At 39.4% G+C, this 17,655-nt stretch overlaps 1 protein-coding gene across 2 annotated transcripts in view; it reads left to right on the forward strand.

The window, feature by feature from the left end:
* The window catches only part of SV2C (synaptic vesicle glycoprotein 2C), a 134,497-nt gene that overhangs the window by 85,821 nt on the left and 31,021 nt on the right, over positions 1 to 17,655 (forward strand). For both annotated transcript variants that reach the window (XM_042454228.1, XM_042454227.1), the window contains 3 exons: positions 14,817 to 14,950; positions 15,582 to 15,671; positions 16,936 to 17,046. In XM_042454228.1, the coding sequence (XP_042310162.1) occupies positions 14,817 to 14,950; positions 15,582 to 15,671; positions 16,936 to 17,046 (335 nt within the window). The remainder of the gene's footprint in view (positions 1 to 14,816; positions 14,951 to 15,581; positions 15,672 to 16,935; positions 17,047 to 17,655) is intronic.

Below are 17,655 nucleotides of genomic sequence, written 5' to 3' on the forward strand. Positions count from 1 at the left end.
GTGTCTCCACTACTGTGGAATGCTGCAAATTTTTGTCCACACCTCAACCATTTTGTCCTGTGAATTTCAGCATCATGTTCCTACAGGCCCCCATGGCAAAGAAGAATCTGCTGCAAAATTTGTTTAAGAAAAACAAAATATATTTTCTAGATGGTGTCATAACTGGCCACTAGTTACAGAGTATTGCACTAGTTGTTCTTTACTTACTTAGGGCTATTTGATACTTTGCTGTTGACTATCGTCAAGTCAACTTTAACATATGGCAACCTTATGAATTAGAGACTTCCAGATCACCTATCATCAGTAGCCCTGCTCAGATCCCACACACTCAGGGTCATGTTTCCTTGACTGAGTCCATCTGTTTGAGGTTTTTCTTTTCTTACTGCCTTCTACCTTACCACATGTTTTTGTCTTTTCTAATGAATCATATCTTCTCATAATATGGCTAAAATACAACAAATCTCAGTTTAGTCATCTTAGCATTTAGGAGGAATTCAGGCTTCATTTGCTCTAGGACCAGTTATTTGTCTTTCTAGAAATCCACAGTATCTGTAGAACTTTCTACAGCATCACATTTCAAATGAGTTGATTTTTGTTTCTATCAGCTTTCTTCACTGTCCAGCTTTCACAGCCATACATAGAAATAGGAAATACAATGGCATGGAGAATCCTAACTTTAGTATTTGATGATATATCTTTACACTTTAGGATATTGTCTAGTTTCTTCACTGCTGCCTTTCCAAGTCCTAGTCTTGTGATTTTTTGACTTCAGTCCCCATACTGATTTATGACTGAGTCAAAATATGGTAAATATTGATTTCAATATCTTCATTGACTACTTTGTGAAGTTATGTAAATCATATGTGGTCATTATTTTTAATTTGTTAATGTTTGACTATAAGTGTGCCTTTACACTTTCTTCCTTGACTTTCTTCAATAATCATTCCAAGTCTGCTATTTTCTGCTAGTTCTATGGTGTAATCTGCATATCTTAAGCCACTAGTGTTCCTTCATCCAATTTTTATGCCTCCTTCCTTCAAGTTTAATTTTGCTTTACATATGATATGTCAGAGTACAAGTTAAACAGATAGGGTGGTAAAATGCATCCTTGCCTGACCCCTTTCCAATGGGAAACCATTCCATTTCTCTGTATTCTGTCCTGATGGTAGCCTCTTGTCTTGATTACAAATTGCACATCAGGACAATCAAATGTTGTGGCATGCCCATTTCTTTTAAGAGTGATCCATAGTTTTTCATGATCTACACAGTCAAAGACTTGGTTATAATCTATGAAACACAGGCTGCTTTTCTTCTGAAATTCTTTGGTGTACTCCATTATCCAAAGCATGTTTGCAATATGATCCCTAGTGTCTCTTCCTCTCTCCCAAGTGCTCTGATTGTGTCTTTCACTTCATTGTCTAAAATTGTAGGTTGATCTTCAAGTGATCCTTCCTTGAATGAGTCTACTGTCTTTCATCTCTTTTATTACTTCTTCAGTGTATTTGAAACAATATTGTCTTTTTATTTCTTCTTGATCATGTAACATATTCCCCTGATGGTTATATAACATCCCTACTCTTGGTTTACTTGGATCTTGTGGAAGCAGTCTCTTGTTCTTTTTTTTTTTAGTCATCTTCCATTTCTCTGCATTGATTATTATAGTATTATAGTATTATATTGTCCCCTCACAAAAGTTGCTGAACTACTTAGTAGTTGCATTTATGGTTCTGACTATTCTGCTTTGGTCAGGCCTCACCTGGAATACTGTGTTCAGTTCTGGGTACCACAATTCAAAAAGGATATTGACAAGCTGGAGCATGTCTAGAGAAGGGTGACCAAAATGGTGAAAGGTCTGGAAACCATGCCCTATGAGGAGCGACTTACAGAGCTGGGGATATTTAGCCTGGAGAAGAAAAGGATAAGAGGTGATATGATTGACCTGTTTAAATATTTGAAGGGATTTCATGTTGAGGATGGAGCAGGCTTGCTCCAGCGACTAGGACCCAGAGCAATGGATGCAAACTGCAGGAAAAGAGATTCCAACTCAACATTAGGAAGAATATCCTGACAGTAAGAGCTGTTCAACAGTGGAACATACCCCCTTGGCGTATGGTGAAGTCTTCTTCTTTGGAGATATTTAAACAGAGGCTGAATGGCCATCTTTCGGGGGTGCTTTGATTATGTGTTCCTGCATGGCAGGGGGATTGGACTGAATGGCCCTTGTTTCTGTCATCTTTTAATTTTGCTTCTTTTCTGTGTTTAACTACTTGAAAATGTTTCATCTATCATCTTTTGAGACATCTACTTCTTTTTGGCTGCCAATAATGTCTTTTTGCAATCCTTCCTGACAATGCCCCTGGCTTCAGGCCAGAGTTCTGACTCCCAGTCAATTGTGCTTAAGAGTGCAAATATTTTTTTTACATTACTTTGAAATCTACAAGGATGTTGTTTAGGGTTGTGTTTTGGCACAATTATTAGTTTTGTGTTCTTCTGTAGCTTTACTGTTCTTTAAGCAGTTCATGGTCTGTGCCACAATCTGCTACTGGTCTTGTTTTTGCAGAGAGAATGGATTTTCTTCGTCTTCTGCTTCTGATTATAAAGTCTTTTTGATTTGTGTATTGGCCATCAGGTAATGTCCATCTATATAGTTATGCCCTCGGTTATTTGAAAAATATGTTTGCAGTGAACAAATCATTGGCCTTGCGAAAGTCAATCAGTCATTCTGCTTCATTTCTTGATCCTAAGTCAAATTTCCTACAAATCAAATTTTCCTTTGATTCTGCTGTTTCCTACTTTTGCATTCAAATTGTCTATGATTAACAAAAAGTCCTGTTTCTTCATGGACTCCAGCACAGAATCTTTAAATTTCTTCATCAGTCTCTGTAGTTGGAGCATAAATTTGGATTCTGCTTACAGTATATTGATTCCTTGAAGTCTTACTGATAATGTTCCGTTAGACTTTCCAAGTTAGTTACCCTCCCCAGATATAGAGATATTTGCCCCCTCATCTGTCTACTCTTCCCCGCTTATCTTTCTGCCTATTTTTGTTTAATGTTTTTAATGCCTTTAGTGTTTTTTAATGTTTTAATGTTTTTATATTATTACTGTTTAATTCTGTTTTAGTACTGGGAATGGGGGGTAGGTCTAGGGTTTGATTTTTTAACTTTATTGTAACTTGATGTATTTTATTGTTGTAACCCACCCGGATTCTTCGTGATTGGGCGGGCTAGAAATAAATAAATAATAATAATAATAATAATTATTATAATTATATCCTTTGACTACTTTTGCTACATCTCTCCTTACTATTAAGACCACCTTATTTCGTCTTAGATTTTCATTTCCTGAGTAAAACACTGTAATTATCTGACTCAGATGTCCAATTCATGTCCACTTTAGCTCTCCCATCCCAAGTACTGCAGTTTATATGTTCCATTTCTTGTTTCACTGTGGCCGAAACAAATGAGCCAAATAAAGCGGCTTCCGTCTGCTTTGAGGGTGTGGCGTTTAGATGATGCATGCCCCCAAAGTGAATGTAAGCTGTGCCAAGGCTACTTAAGGTGAGCCTGAAGCTGGCTGGAAAAGCAGCGGAAAAAACCTGCTCCTGCTGGCAATGGATTGAGACCACTAGTGGCATCCCACTTCAGGAGCAGACCATCTGGTCACCGCGGTCCTGGAGCAATTGTTGCCCGAGCATTCAGTCACAGATCACTCCATTTTGTTCATCTGCTTCATCCCAAAATTTAGTTTCCCTTGATTCATGCTTTTCACCATCCATGTTCCTATAATATGTGCTGTCCAGCTTCAGATTTTTCTTTCACCTCAGAGCACACCAACAACTGAACAGTCTTTGGCTTGACTCCAAAGTTTTGAGTCCAAAGTTTTGTCATGACAGTTGTGTCATTAGCCATAGCAGTACTCAATCATTTTCCTTTGCTGTACACCAGTAGATTTTTTAGTGCCTTCCAGCCTGGAAGCATCATCTTCTGGCTCTTTTTAGATTCATTTTGGATTGTCTCATAGGATTTTCATTGTAGAAGATTTCACACTAGACAATTACAATGTTGTAGTTCCTTCACAACTACATGGAATTTGTATTTTAGGACAGAATATTTAGCATTTTTATTGAGGGGGCTCTAGTACATCACCAACTATCAGTCCCAAAATTCCATAGGATGCTTCTATGACAAAGCAATAGCAATAGCAAGTACATTTCTATACCACTTACCAGTGCACTTAAGCATTCCCAAACGGTTTACAATGTATAAGCTAATTGCCCCCAACAGGCTGGGTACTCATTTTAGCGACCTTAGAAGGATGCAAGGCTGGGTCGACCCTGAGCTCCTGGCTGGTATTGAATTCATAGCATTGGGAGTAGCTGCAGTACAAGCATTCACCCACTGTGCCACCAGGCCTCTTAAAGTGAAATCATAGTGCTGTAGTTATTTTTTGTGAAAGGATCCTCGTTTAAAACTGATTTCAATTTAATTTGATATGATTTGCAAAAATTGAACAAAATCTAGTAGGGACAAAAAAGCGGCTGACCTTCTATTCACTCTATAATATTTCACTTAAAAGTTACAATCAGTACTGATCATTTGCATCTGAATGCTGAAAGGGTGCCACCCAGAGGCTTTTCCATTAACCTCCTTTTAAAAAAAAAACCCAAAAAGAAATCCTAATACCATGCTGCTTTTGTAATCCTTTTCCTGTTGTGTTTAATAATCTCTTTAATCTGCAGCCATCATTAAGAATGGGATGCTATAAGGAAATCTAGGTGATCTAAGGATAAATTACTTTATATCAGCTGCCCTAAAGCAAGCCTGGGTAGATAAAGGACTAATTAAAATAAGCAATTCCGGAAGATTGATTGATTAATACTAAATATTTTTATTATTTATTCCATGGTATGAACTTTCAAAATGGATTAGAAAATCTACGGAATGAATGATAAATCATTAACAACAGATTACAGATAAGATAAAAAGTTCAAGTCTATGGTGGTACAGTTATCAATGAACATTTTCAGCTGGTCAGCATTAAATACATTTACAAGACTGAGCAGGCAGGGTAGACTTAGATCCTTATCACACCACACTATGTTGCATTATACCATTTGAAAACTGCTTCAGCTTCATTCATGCTAATAGCTGATTGCTGATATGGGGATCACTGCCTTGCCCCATTTGCACCAATAGCACCATTTGCACAGGTTTTTTTCATCTGCACTAACGCAATTATCATCATCATCTCATTTTCCTTGCTTTGTGCTTTGTTGTTGGTTTTCTTAATGCTATTACATCATCACTATGATGCATCTATCACTACCCAAATTTCTCATTCAAGAGGGGGCATAGAAAGAGAAAGAGATCACACCCTGCACTGCCATTTTTGATGCCTTTTTTCTGTGAAAAACAAAAGTGCTTATCATACTAATCAATTGTTTCACATTGTTCTGCCCCGAAACCACTTCATTTGTACTCATTAAACCATAATAATGCTATTGCAGCATGACATCATAGCACTATTGCACTATTATCCTAAAGAAATTAAATTATTTTTTTAAGTAGCAATGTAGTGGTAACATTGGTGTGTGGTACCATAGAAGAGCAGTAGAGAAACCCCTGTGCAGTAAAGACATTTGAATAGTAACTCTTGGTGGTTAACATGTCAGGATTGCCGTGTTACTGCAGTATAACAGCAAACTATTTACAGTGGGCTGTTGGTAGCCACGAAGGTTGGGTTCCAGGACCTCATGGTGGATATCAAAATCTATGGTTGCTCATGTCCCATTATACACAATGGCATAGTAAAATGGAGTCCCTTATTTAAAAAATGGCAAAATCATGGTTGTGTGATAAAGCTGAGACAAAAGCAGGACCAAGGCACTGCTATGACAGTATAATAGTGTGTTGTGATAAGGAACTTAGCCTTGCATCTGAAAGAGAACATTGTCATTGAAGGTACGGCAAGAAATACTCACAAACACCCAACCAATTCCTACTACAGATGAACAGGTTTTGTCTTCTACTAGCCTTAGCATGTGTTTGGTAGGCTTTCTGGAAACATATGGGGGTTCCCCAGGTTCCTGTTTTTAAAAACACTGTAAATATTAACTGAGCTGCCTTTGACTTAGACTTTACAAATGACCCATCTTGACTGAACGTCTTAGTGTGTTTAAATTTGCTTAATCATTGTAACTGCCATTCCTTTGCTGCCAGAATATTAGTTTGGAGTGGTTTTATTCTTTCTTAATTTTTAGTTTTAATGATATACTGAAAATGAAGACCACATCTTGGAGTAGGGGGGCAAAAGCAACTTGCACTGACTACAGAGTGATATTACATGATTATATGTAAATTAGAATCTTTGTATATTTTACCATTGATTTGTCCTACGCTAATGTCATTCTGTAACCTGTCACTGTAGGCTGGGTGATTCATTTGGTCATTTCTTGTAATCAGTAGAGTGAGAAGGTGATATTCAATGTGAAGCAGCTGCAGCCGCTGAAAAATGCAGTTATTGTAGGTTTTATTTTATGCCGCAGCTCCAGAAAACTGCTCCCAAGATGCACTTGGGCCTTTTGTTTTAACAACCTGTCGGCCCTTGGAACTTGCTGCTGTTTTTAAGATTAATGACTTTAGAATTCAGCATTTGCAGAGAGCAAGGATGAAGTTTAACTCTGCAGCACGGCATTGCCATCTGAATGAATCAGACAAAGAACACATATATCTTCCTGTTGTGTAGCAAAGAAGAGATGGCAGATGCAAATTGGATAGAAGCCAAGAACAGGCCTAGCGCTGACACCACAGTTTATCTTCAGAGGAATCTATTCAAGATACATTTTTAGAATCAATTCTAAAATGATAATTGTTAAAAGAGTTGCCATGTTCATTTGTTGCAGGAAATTTTATGAAAGAATCCTGTGGGTCTTTATAAGATAAATAAATTTATTATGGTATAAGTTTGGTTAAAAACTATAGGTGTGTGAGAGTAGATGGGAGTTTTCCACACAATAACAACAACCAAATAACGGAGTGGTTTTTTGTTTGGTTTTTAAATACTGTACACTACTTTGCTATCTCAGTACATAAGCAGGTACTGGAACAGTCCTAACAAAACTGAATAGCACCAAGGCAGGAGGATCTCTCTCTCTCTATATATATATATATATATATATATGTGTGTGTGTGTGTGTGTGTGTGTGTGTGTGTGTGTGTGTAACTGTGTATAATTATGCTGCTGAACATGTGAAAGTGAATTAAAAGCTATATTGCATTTGAAAGAAGGAAACATTTGATTGCAATAAATTCTTTAAGGGCCCCCTGACTTTGGGAGTGGTGGGTACATTTACCTGGAAGAATGGAATGGCTGATTTTTACATAGCTATTTTGGATTGTGGAGTCACAGAATTCAAAGATCATGGCTCACTTTCACCTGCAGTAGCTTTTTGTACAATATAGTTTGATAGCTACAAGAGAAACCACTTGCAGAACACAGCAAAACTGTTTTCACAGACTTGAAAGCTGGTATATTACAACTTCAGTACTTTCTGCTTCACAAAATATATCCTGCCTTCCCTCTAAATCAAGGGTGGTAAAATATGGGAGGCTAGGGGGGCATATCCCCCTAGGAGAGCTTAGGAGCCCTGCTGCACCTCAAAAGAAACCATTTTGTCCCCCAAATGCCCCCTCTCTGCACCCTCTAGGGGCCATGGGGCCATTTTTACCATGTTTTTAGGCTTCTTTATGCCTTTTTTTTAATGTGACCAAAAATCATTTCTGGTTTACCTCCAGTTTTAAAATGGGCCTAAAGTGGCTCGGGGGGGGGGGCTCCAAAATGTAGTGGAAATGCCTCCCACACCCCACAGAGAGTATTTTGGAGCATTTTTAAAAAAAATGCTTTTAATTCAATTTTTGTGACTGCTGAGGAGGTGGCTTTAGAGCAGGGGTAGGCAACCTTTTTGAGCCGGGGGCTGAGTTGGTGTCCCCCAGACAACCGGAGGGGGGGGGATAAATAATTAAATAATTAAGTAACATAGGACAACATTTTCAAATGTAGGACACATTTTTTAAAAATGGAGTACATGCGAAAAAAATTGATAATTTTTTAAAAATGTTAATATAAATGCATGTTTCTTAGGCATGATCAAAATGGAGGACATTTGGGCATTATTCCTAAGATGGCAGAAATGTACTTCCCTTTCTGGCCAACCCCCCCCCCCCCATTCCAAACAGCACATTTCAGCATTGAACATGGCTTTACTTAACATGGCAATCTTCATATTTCAGAGGCTTATTGCATAACCAAACTCTTTGGGTCTCACACTGAACATGGGTTCACATGGCTATGTCAAGGTGGTTTCACAGTTCTTGCACCAAGTGTACTTCTCAGAAGTGTGTACTTGGTCAAGGGACTTTGTTTTTTCTTCACTGCGCATGAGTTTGTAAAAATCACAGCAATTTACATTGGCCTTGCCTCAGAGGCTTTCTGATATCAATATCACCATTAAAGAACCAAAAACACACAGAAAAGGCACTTTGGAAAGTCACATTCTCTTGGTTTCAGAAACAGTGCGTGCATGCCTCTGAAGCTGACTCATATCATCATCATCACCACACTATCACTGTCAAAGCAAGGGAGACTTGTTAGCATTAAAAGCACCCAAAACACACTTTGGAAGGTGACACTCTCTCAGCTTAAGAAACAGTGTCTGCATGCCTCTCAAGCTGACTCATATCATCATCATCACCACCACACTATCACTATCAAAACAAGGGAGACTTGTTAGCATTAAAAGCACCCAAAACACACTTTGGAAGGTGACACTCTCTCGGCTTCTGAAACAGTGCCTGCATGCCTCTCAAGCTGACTCATATCATCATAATCATCACCACCACCACCCTATCCCTGTCAAAACAAGGGAGACTTGTTAGCATTAAAAGTACCCAAAACATACTTTGGAAGGCGACGCTCTCTCGGCTTCTGAAACAGTGCCTGCATGCCTCTCAAGCTGACTCATATCATCGTCATCACCACCACCACCACACTATCATTGTCAAAGCAAGGGAGACTTCTTAGCACTTAATGCACACAAAATAAAATTTAAAAAAACTTTGAGGCCTCTGGCCACTCACCACCTCCTCCTCCTTCTGCTCCCCCTCTTCCTCCTCCTCCTCCTCCTCCTCTTCCTTCTTCTCCTCCCCCCTCCTCCTCTTCCTTCTTCTTCTGCCCCCTCCTCCATGCACCATGCGGCCTGGGGGCAGGGCGGAGGAAGCAGAGAAGGTGGGCGGCGCGGGGAGGCAGGGAAGGCTGCTTGGGGCTGTGTGGGGAGGCGCAGAGGGCGGCGCGGGGCTTCCCCTTTGCCTCCTCTGCCCCAGGCCACGCTGCCCTCCTCTTCCTTCTCCGCGCAGTGGAGGAGGAGAAGGGCAGCGCGGTCGCACGGCCCAGGAGGAGGCGGCGGCTGCTGCAGAACCGGGCTGGGGCCGGTCCTGCTGCCTCCGCGGGCTGCATCCGGGCCGCAGGTTGGGGGTTGCCAACCCCTGCTTTAGAGCCACAAAAACAGCCCTGGAGAAGGGACTCAGTTCTCCCACCCTTCCTCTAAATATTTATTTTCTTGTCTATGCTGCTTTCTTTTTTATTGCACTTGCTAGTAGCAAATGGGTGTTTCTGAAATATCAAATGTTCATGAAGTGGGTAAACATGATAAAAATAATAATAATCCATGGCTTTATTTCTTCATTCCTTTGTTATCTAGAAGGAAAATTGGGTGCATTTTGTGATGGTGTATAGAAATAATTGTGTCAGTTTTAGAAAGTATTGTACCTTTAGCATCAGGATGTTTGAATACAGTTGGTCCTTGGTTTCTGCTAGGGTTTGGTTGCAGGATTTCCTGTGGATACTAAAATCCATGGTGCTCACGTCTCATTAAATACAATTATTATTATTATTATTCTGTTTTTTCTCAAAAGAATCAAAGCGGATTACAGGAATATCAAGATAAAATCACATACAATTTTTAAATACAATTGAAACCCCCAAAACCCCAACCCTCCCCCACCCCTTGAACGGAATAGTAAAACAAAAAACACCCTTATACAAAATGGCACAATCAAAGTTTGCATTTGGAAATTTATATACAGTATTTTAAGAAATATTTTCAAGCTGTGGATGATTAAGTCCATGGATAAGGAATCCATGGATTCAGAGGACCAACTGTACCTACTGGAAGAGCAGTGTGACTTTCACACCGGAGTAGGAACAATTGGATTCAGTAGAGGGAAGTTGCTGATGTGTTCATTCACTGTATTCTGCTCTTCTTCCCATAATGTTTAGGTGTGGGTACATGTTGTAGGGCTTCATGCTGTTTTGAGTTTTCATGCCAGTGGCTGCCCCTGAAGTGTTGTATGAGTAGCAAAACTCATAACATGCCAGTGCTGCATATTATGGTGAAGAGAAGAAGGTGAAATGTGCCACAGGAGATGACATTTCTAGCAGCAGTCACTTTTTTGCAGCATCCATGACAGGTATAACACCATCTTCCAGTTTTAGAAGCAACTGGATATGAGGAAGAGTGTTAAATTACTGTAGATCAAGGTGGGAATGGAAATCACTTAAACATAATCCTAACATAACTACTTTGCTTTTACTAATTCCTCTGACAGTGTTGTCTAATCCATAGACTCTGGAAATCTAGAAATTGAGTGCCTTAAGTAGGCATTTTTATGCTGGTCCTCCATGTAGACCATAGAACAGAGATAAGTTCCTTAAATGTCTCTGTTAGTGTCTTAGAATTTTTCATAGCAATGTCTCTGTAGAACCATAACTTTGTAAGAAAATGCAAAGTTAGTATCTTGTTGATGCATTCATACTGTATCTGTGTGACAGATTTACAAAAGATATTAAAAGTTAAATATTGGCTGGTCTTAAATCTTCCTTTTAAATAGTTAGAAAGATTAAAATAATCTAGTGCACAGTATTGTATCAAACGTGGGAAAGTGTGGCCCTCAGGTGCATGCATTTCTAACTCCCTTTTTGTGGCACTCGGTGCCCTTTGACCTCCCCTTAAAAAGAACATCCCAAAGGGACCAAAGCATCCACAGAGTACAGCCATTTTCATTCTCCAATCCCCATCTCCCAAAACAAGCTAAAATGAAAGTGAAGTGACCTCATGCAACATCTGGGTTTGGTGTAGTGTGGCCCACTGAGGTGAGTAGGTAAAAAATGACCTCTTCACAGTCATTGCCCACCCCTAATATCTATGAGAGAATTTATCTGAAAGTTTTAAACAATTAAATGGTAGTTTTCTTTGTGTCTAAATTAGCATGGATTCTCTTTATAGTTAATATGACGTTTTCACACTAAGATGACAATAGCATAATGTTTGTGCATTTCTGATTGAGTAGTAATTAATATCTGAGTTAATTATGAGTTCTGAAAATGCCTATGACATATGTGTTTATCAAAAATTAAATGATTAATTTTGAAATGGATTGAAAAAGTAAATGGTCATCAATATAGAACACTCACTTCCAAAACACACTGCAGAAATAATCCAGTTTGAGACTGCTTTAATTGCCCTGGCTCAGTGTTAGGGAATCCTGGGAACTGCAGTTTGTTGGGGCACCAGAGGTCTCTGACAGAGAAGGCTAAATATCTCACAAAACTACAGTTGCCAACATTCCTTAGTATTCAGCCAGAGCAGTTAAAGCAGTCTCAAACTGGATTGTTTCTGCAGTGTATTTTGGACCTCAGTGTCCCTAGCCAGCTTTCAGTCTCCATCTACAACAAATTGTTATTGAATTTGGAAAAAAAAATAAAATCAATCTTTATTGTGATCACTGATCATATTAAGTATGAAATCTCCTGTTTTTAATAAAGTGATTACAAATTAATGTCAAGTATAATAATAAAGTAAGTGTGGCTAACAAATTAACTAAAGAGAATACTGTATATACTGTATACTTGAATATACTGTAATACTAAGCCTTATGTTATAAAAGAACAGATCCCAGAGCTTGGTCTGAGGATGGAGGCACATGATACAGCTACTTTGCTGATGATGCTAAGTATATTTAGGTTTGTTTACTGTGAATCATGGAAATGTTACTTTTGGACTACAACTCCCAAGTCCTAGTTGGACTGTTGGAGCCAGGAGAGGGGATGGATGCTGGCTCGCCGGACTTTCCCCAAACCCACCAAGCACCAGCGCTGGAACAACGAAGCGCCCAGCTGTTGGAACCAGGAGAGGGGAGGGACGCCGGCGGGAGTGGCGTCCTCAAAAACAGGCTCGTCTGTCGAAGGCCCATCTGTCGAAGCCTTAGTTGATACCTGGAATCATGATCTTACCAAGGCCATAGACACCATCATTCCTGAGCGTCCTTACCGGCTGGCTTCTAACAAAAAACCATAGTACACAGAAGATCTTGGAAAAATGAAGCAGACTGTGCAACGACTAGAGTGCCGCTGGCGGAAGCATCGACTCTTATCTGACAAGACACTCCTTGAGACCTTATTGGCTTCTTACAGAGTGGCAATAGATGCAGCAAAGAATTTGTTCTGTGCTGCATGTATTGCGTCTGCAGAGTTTCGTCCAGCAGAGCTGTTTAGGGTGGTTAAAGAGCTAATTCAATTGCCTCCCACCCTAAACCTATTATTACAACCATCTAAGGCCTGCTGTGATGCTTTTAACAGCTTTTTCATGGATAAAATCTCTCAGATAAGGGCCAATCTGGATGCGGGCATTATAACAAGACAGAAAGATGGGGTGTCCAGTGACTCTGTGGACTACGTTAGACTGGATCAATTTGAGTTGGTAAATAACAATAAAGTGGACAAAATTCTTGGTAGCATCAGGAAGACAACATGCCCCCTCGATCCTTGCCCATCATGGTTGACCATCCTGGGGGGGGGGATGCAACAAAAATACTATTACAGTCTATAATTAATGCATCCCCTGAATGGAAATCTTTTAAGTACAGATACATGTACAAGGCTAGACATGTTGAATGTGGTGTAAAAAAAAGACCCAAAAAAGGAAGAGAGGGAAGAAGACAATGTTTGTAGCACATGAAATAGGAACTACTGTTCCCATGGTACTTTGAAGTACTAACAGAACATTGTTGCACATTGCTTCTATTTGTTAAAAAGGGAGGGATTGATTTAGAAGTAGGGATTTCTGTAAACAAAGATGTATTTTGACTGGAGGTGTATCATTAGGATTGTCCTGGACTGTGGCCAGCACACACAGACACACGCCAATAAGAATAGCTTAGCCCAGCAAGCGGAAGCAGAATACAGACCTTGCAAGGAGTAAGCGTGAGAGCAGTCCGAGAAGCCAAGCCGAAGTCAGGATACCAGAAGTCAGAGCAGTCCGAAAGCCAAGCCGAAGTCAGGATACCAGGAGTCAGAGTAGTCAAAGCAGTCCAAGGTCAAAGCAGCCAGAAGATAACAAGGGTCCAGTCCGAGGTCAAAGCAACAAGGAGTCAAGATACAAGGAGCCAGTGCCAACAGCAATCACACCAAGGGATCATGCAATAAACTCTGGCACTGAGTTGAGGCCTCTCTACAGCTTAAGTAAGGGAAACTCTCCCCCGTGCCACCTGAAGCTGGTTTGCTAATTGCCTCTCTGCAGTCCTCCTGGATCTGCGCCTGCAAGCACTCTCAGCCCTTCTCTCTTTGTAAGTAGGCACATCCAGGCAAGCTTCCTCCCCAGAGTCACCACTAGGCTGTTGCACCACAGGAGGCATCTCACTAGCACTAGGACCTGGTTGGGCCTCCTCCTCTGGGGCTGGGGGATCACAATTGGGACCTGGCAGAGCAGGAGTAGCACCTGGTGTAGCCTCAATTAGCTCTTGCTCTGGAGGAGGCTCATCCTCCTCGAGCTGCTCTTGGCTGGCCATGACAAGGATAAGTCCCATTAATAAAACACTAATATAACAAGTCTCTTATAGTAAAAGCAATCCTTCCCTCCCTCTCATTCACATATCCACATACCTCATATTTTCTTAGAAATAAGCTTTCCAGATTTCATTCTTCTAAAATAGTATTTAGTTTTCTCTCCTTCATCTTTTATTTGTGCTATATATATTGGTCAGAATTAGGATAATGTAACTTTTGGGCTACAGCTCCCATGCCATTTGTGGGATTTTGGAACTTGTACTCCAAAAAATTAACAATTCCAACTCTGTTATGCAATTGGTGCTTGGTATCAGCTGGCGTTTGGTTCTAGGATCTCCCATGGGAAAAACCCTTCTCTCAAAAGTAGCATTTCTTAAGTCAGAAAAGAAATTCAATGTATTTCCCAGTGCTCATAAACATTAAATCTTAGATACTTCTGTTGAAGATGCCTGAGAGCTTGGTGGCTGCTCCAAGGCTATGGAACTCTCTTCCAAAAGGATCTTGGTTGGCCCCATCTCAGCTGTCTTTTCATCAACAAAGACACAATTTAAACTGGTCTTCAGCTTTTACCTGGTTGGGTTAATGCAATGGGTGCACTGGTTCTTAATGTGTAAAAGGTTTTAATGTGTTTCCAACTGTTCGAAATTAATGTTTTAAGTGGACTAAGTGGCTTTTTAATTTGTATGTTACAATTATTTTTAGTCATATTATTTTAACTTACAGCACTTTATAAATAAATAAATAAATAATGTATTTTAACTTTTTAACATGTAAGTTGCTTTGGGTCCCAAAGCAGAAAAGCAAGATATAAATCAGATCAGTCAATCAAATTATAAAATTCATCAAATACATCATGTTTTAAAGGCATTATTTCTTTCTCTGTCTCTGTGTGTATTCCCCCCATCCCTTTTATTCAGGATGGAGTTTCAGCATGGGGTCTGCATATCAGTTTCATAGCTGGCGAGTGTTTGTTATTATGTGTGCTCTCCCCTGTGTTTCTGCTGTGGTGGCACTTACTTTCATGCCAGAAAGTCCAAGATTCTTGCTTGAGGTAAAATTCCTTTATCATTCAACACACTTGACCTGTCTAGCTGTTAAAGGCTGCATCCACACTGATTTTGACATTGACACTGACACTGATTTTGCATACCTGTATATACTAATTTTCCAGACTAACACAGCTATGTCTTTGAACAATAAATAAAGAAAAATATAAGTTATTTACTATTTTCATTGTAGTATATGTGAGCCAGATTCTTATTTTGTAAACTGCCTGGAAAGGACCTGCCTTGTCCTAAAATGTGGGATTAATCTAGCTGTGAACAAAGTGAAAAGTAATAATAATTAAGTTTATGACATTTCAGGTCAGTAGTACATAGGATTACTCACTTTATCTTCATAATATCCTTGTAAAAGTAGATTAGGCAGAGAAGTAGTGGCTGATTTGAGGCCACTTGGGGCTAACAGTCTATTGCTATACCATAATATTGTGACTGCCTTGAGAGGAGATGGCTACTGAATTCTGAATAGCAAGTTTATTTGTGGAGGTAATCACTTGAAAGTAAATAAATCAGAGACATTATAGTAGTATGGATTCTCAGCAATGTGCAGTCACAAGGCATTAGCCCTCTGACTTTGTGTTTAAATGTATGTAAGTATTTTATCAAATATCTTGTCTGCAGGCTGGAAAACATGATGAAGCTTGGATGATCCTCAAACAGATTCATGATACAAATATGCGAGCTCGTGGTCAGCCTGAAAAAGTTTTCACAGTGAGTATGCTTTACACAAGAAACCCCCCCCCCCCCTCATGGACCCATTCGTTCATTTGTTCCTTCAATAATAATAATAATAATAATAATAATAATAATAATAATAATAATAAATTATTTATATTTCCCGCCTCTCCCTGTGAATTGAGGTGGGATTACATCCCATAAAATAAATACAAAATACAAATATAAAGATACTATCAATAAAATACTGACATTATTAATATTTTTTTAAAAAATATTGTCCCAGTGGAGGACCCAAAGCAGTTTATACTATAATTTAAAACATAAAATAGCTGAAAAATGCAAAAATTGTCAAAAGTTTCCTATACTTTGGATCAGACATTGATCCGAACAGAGACTGAAGGCAAGAAATCAGAAGAAAATTAGGAATGAGAAGGGTAGCTATGAAAAAATTAGACAAATTCCTAAATTGTAAAGACAGACAACTGAACACTTAAGTCAGAATGGTCTAAGCCATTGCATTTCACATTACCATATATGAATGTAAGAGCTGAACTGTGATGAAAGTGGATAGAAGGAAATTTAACTCATTTGAGATGTGATGCTGAAGAAGAGTGCTGATGATACTGTGGATGGCCAAGAGACAAACAAATGGGTTCTAGAGCACATCAAGCCTGACCTCTCCCTGGAAGCCAAGATGACAAAATTGAGGCTGTTGTACTTTGACCACATAGTGAGAAGGCATGACCCTTTAGAAAAGACAATAATGCTGGGAAAGACAGAGGACAGCAGAAACACAGAAAACACATCTATTCTCTTTGGAAATCTTGCCCCCCCTCCCCTCCCAAGCACCAGAAATAGCCTAAGGTTTCACTGCAGAAGATTTCCTTGGGAACAACCAGACCACACCTGCACAGCAGCCACTAATTGACCATTCTCACAATGGAATGGAATGAGACATCCATACTCAAAACTGTCTATTGAAAGGGGGTCATTAATGGATTATTTTAACCATGAATAAAATGACATCCCCAATGATTGTAAGTAACTTTAGTAATTGTTTATGACTGTACAGCACAACACCACCAGGAGAACCATGACATCATGTGATAATGTTGAGAAAAAAATGGGACCAAACAGCATGGTGTGGTGAGTTAGGTGTTTTGTTTCAGGGAAAGTGTTGCATGAAGACCATTTGTCTGACTTTTTTTGGATAATATGCTCACTTCTTTTAACAGTGAAATATCTTCATTTCTCCAAAGAGAGAAGAACATAAATAGCTTTACTGTATTCTTCATAGGTTAACAGGATCAAAACTCCCAAGCAGATTGATGAGCTTATAGAAATTGAAAGCGATACTGGAACCTGGTACAGGAGATGTTATGTCAGAGTGCGCACAGAGTTGGAGGGTGTAAGTAATGTAATTTTAAAGGAATATTATTTGTGCTGGGATGCAAGTATAACTAGAGAAATGCACCTGTTTAACATTGCCATTTATTTCAGACAAAACCTAATTTGAAGTAGAGGTGATTTTTTTAAAAAACATAAAAGAAGAAGTATTGGCTAAACAGAATTATTACAAATCATTGATCTCCGCCAATGAGAGGCACCCGCAGCGTTTGTTCTCCATCTTCAACTCGTTGATTAAACCTCCCTCTCCTCCTGTCTCTTCATCATTCTCTCCTAATGACTTTGCTAATTATTTCATCTCTAAGATTTCCACTATTCACTCTGAGATAGTCCCCCCCGATTCTTCTTCTGCTCATAATCTTCTATCACCCTCGCTTAACAAATTTTCTGTGTTTCCTCCTGCCTCTTTGGATGAACTCTCTTCACTTCTGAACTCTTCCAAACCTGCAACTTGTTCTCTTGATCCAATTCCGACTCGTCTTCTAATCTCTATAGCTCCCTCCTTTCTGCCCTCGCTTCTCCATATCTTCAATCTCTCTCTCTCTCTACAGACTCCTTCCCCTCGGACTTAAAACATGCTCTCATTTCCCCAATTCTGAAAAAAACTTCT

The sequence above is a fragment of the Sceloporus undulatus genome, chromosome 2 (assembly GCF_019175285.1).
Source record: "Sceloporus undulatus isolate JIND9_A2432 ecotype Alabama chromosome 2, SceUnd_v1.1, whole genome shotgun sequence".
Lineage (NCBI taxonomy): Eukaryota > Metazoa > Chordata > Lepidosauria > Squamata > Phrynosomatidae > Sceloporus > Sceloporus undulatus.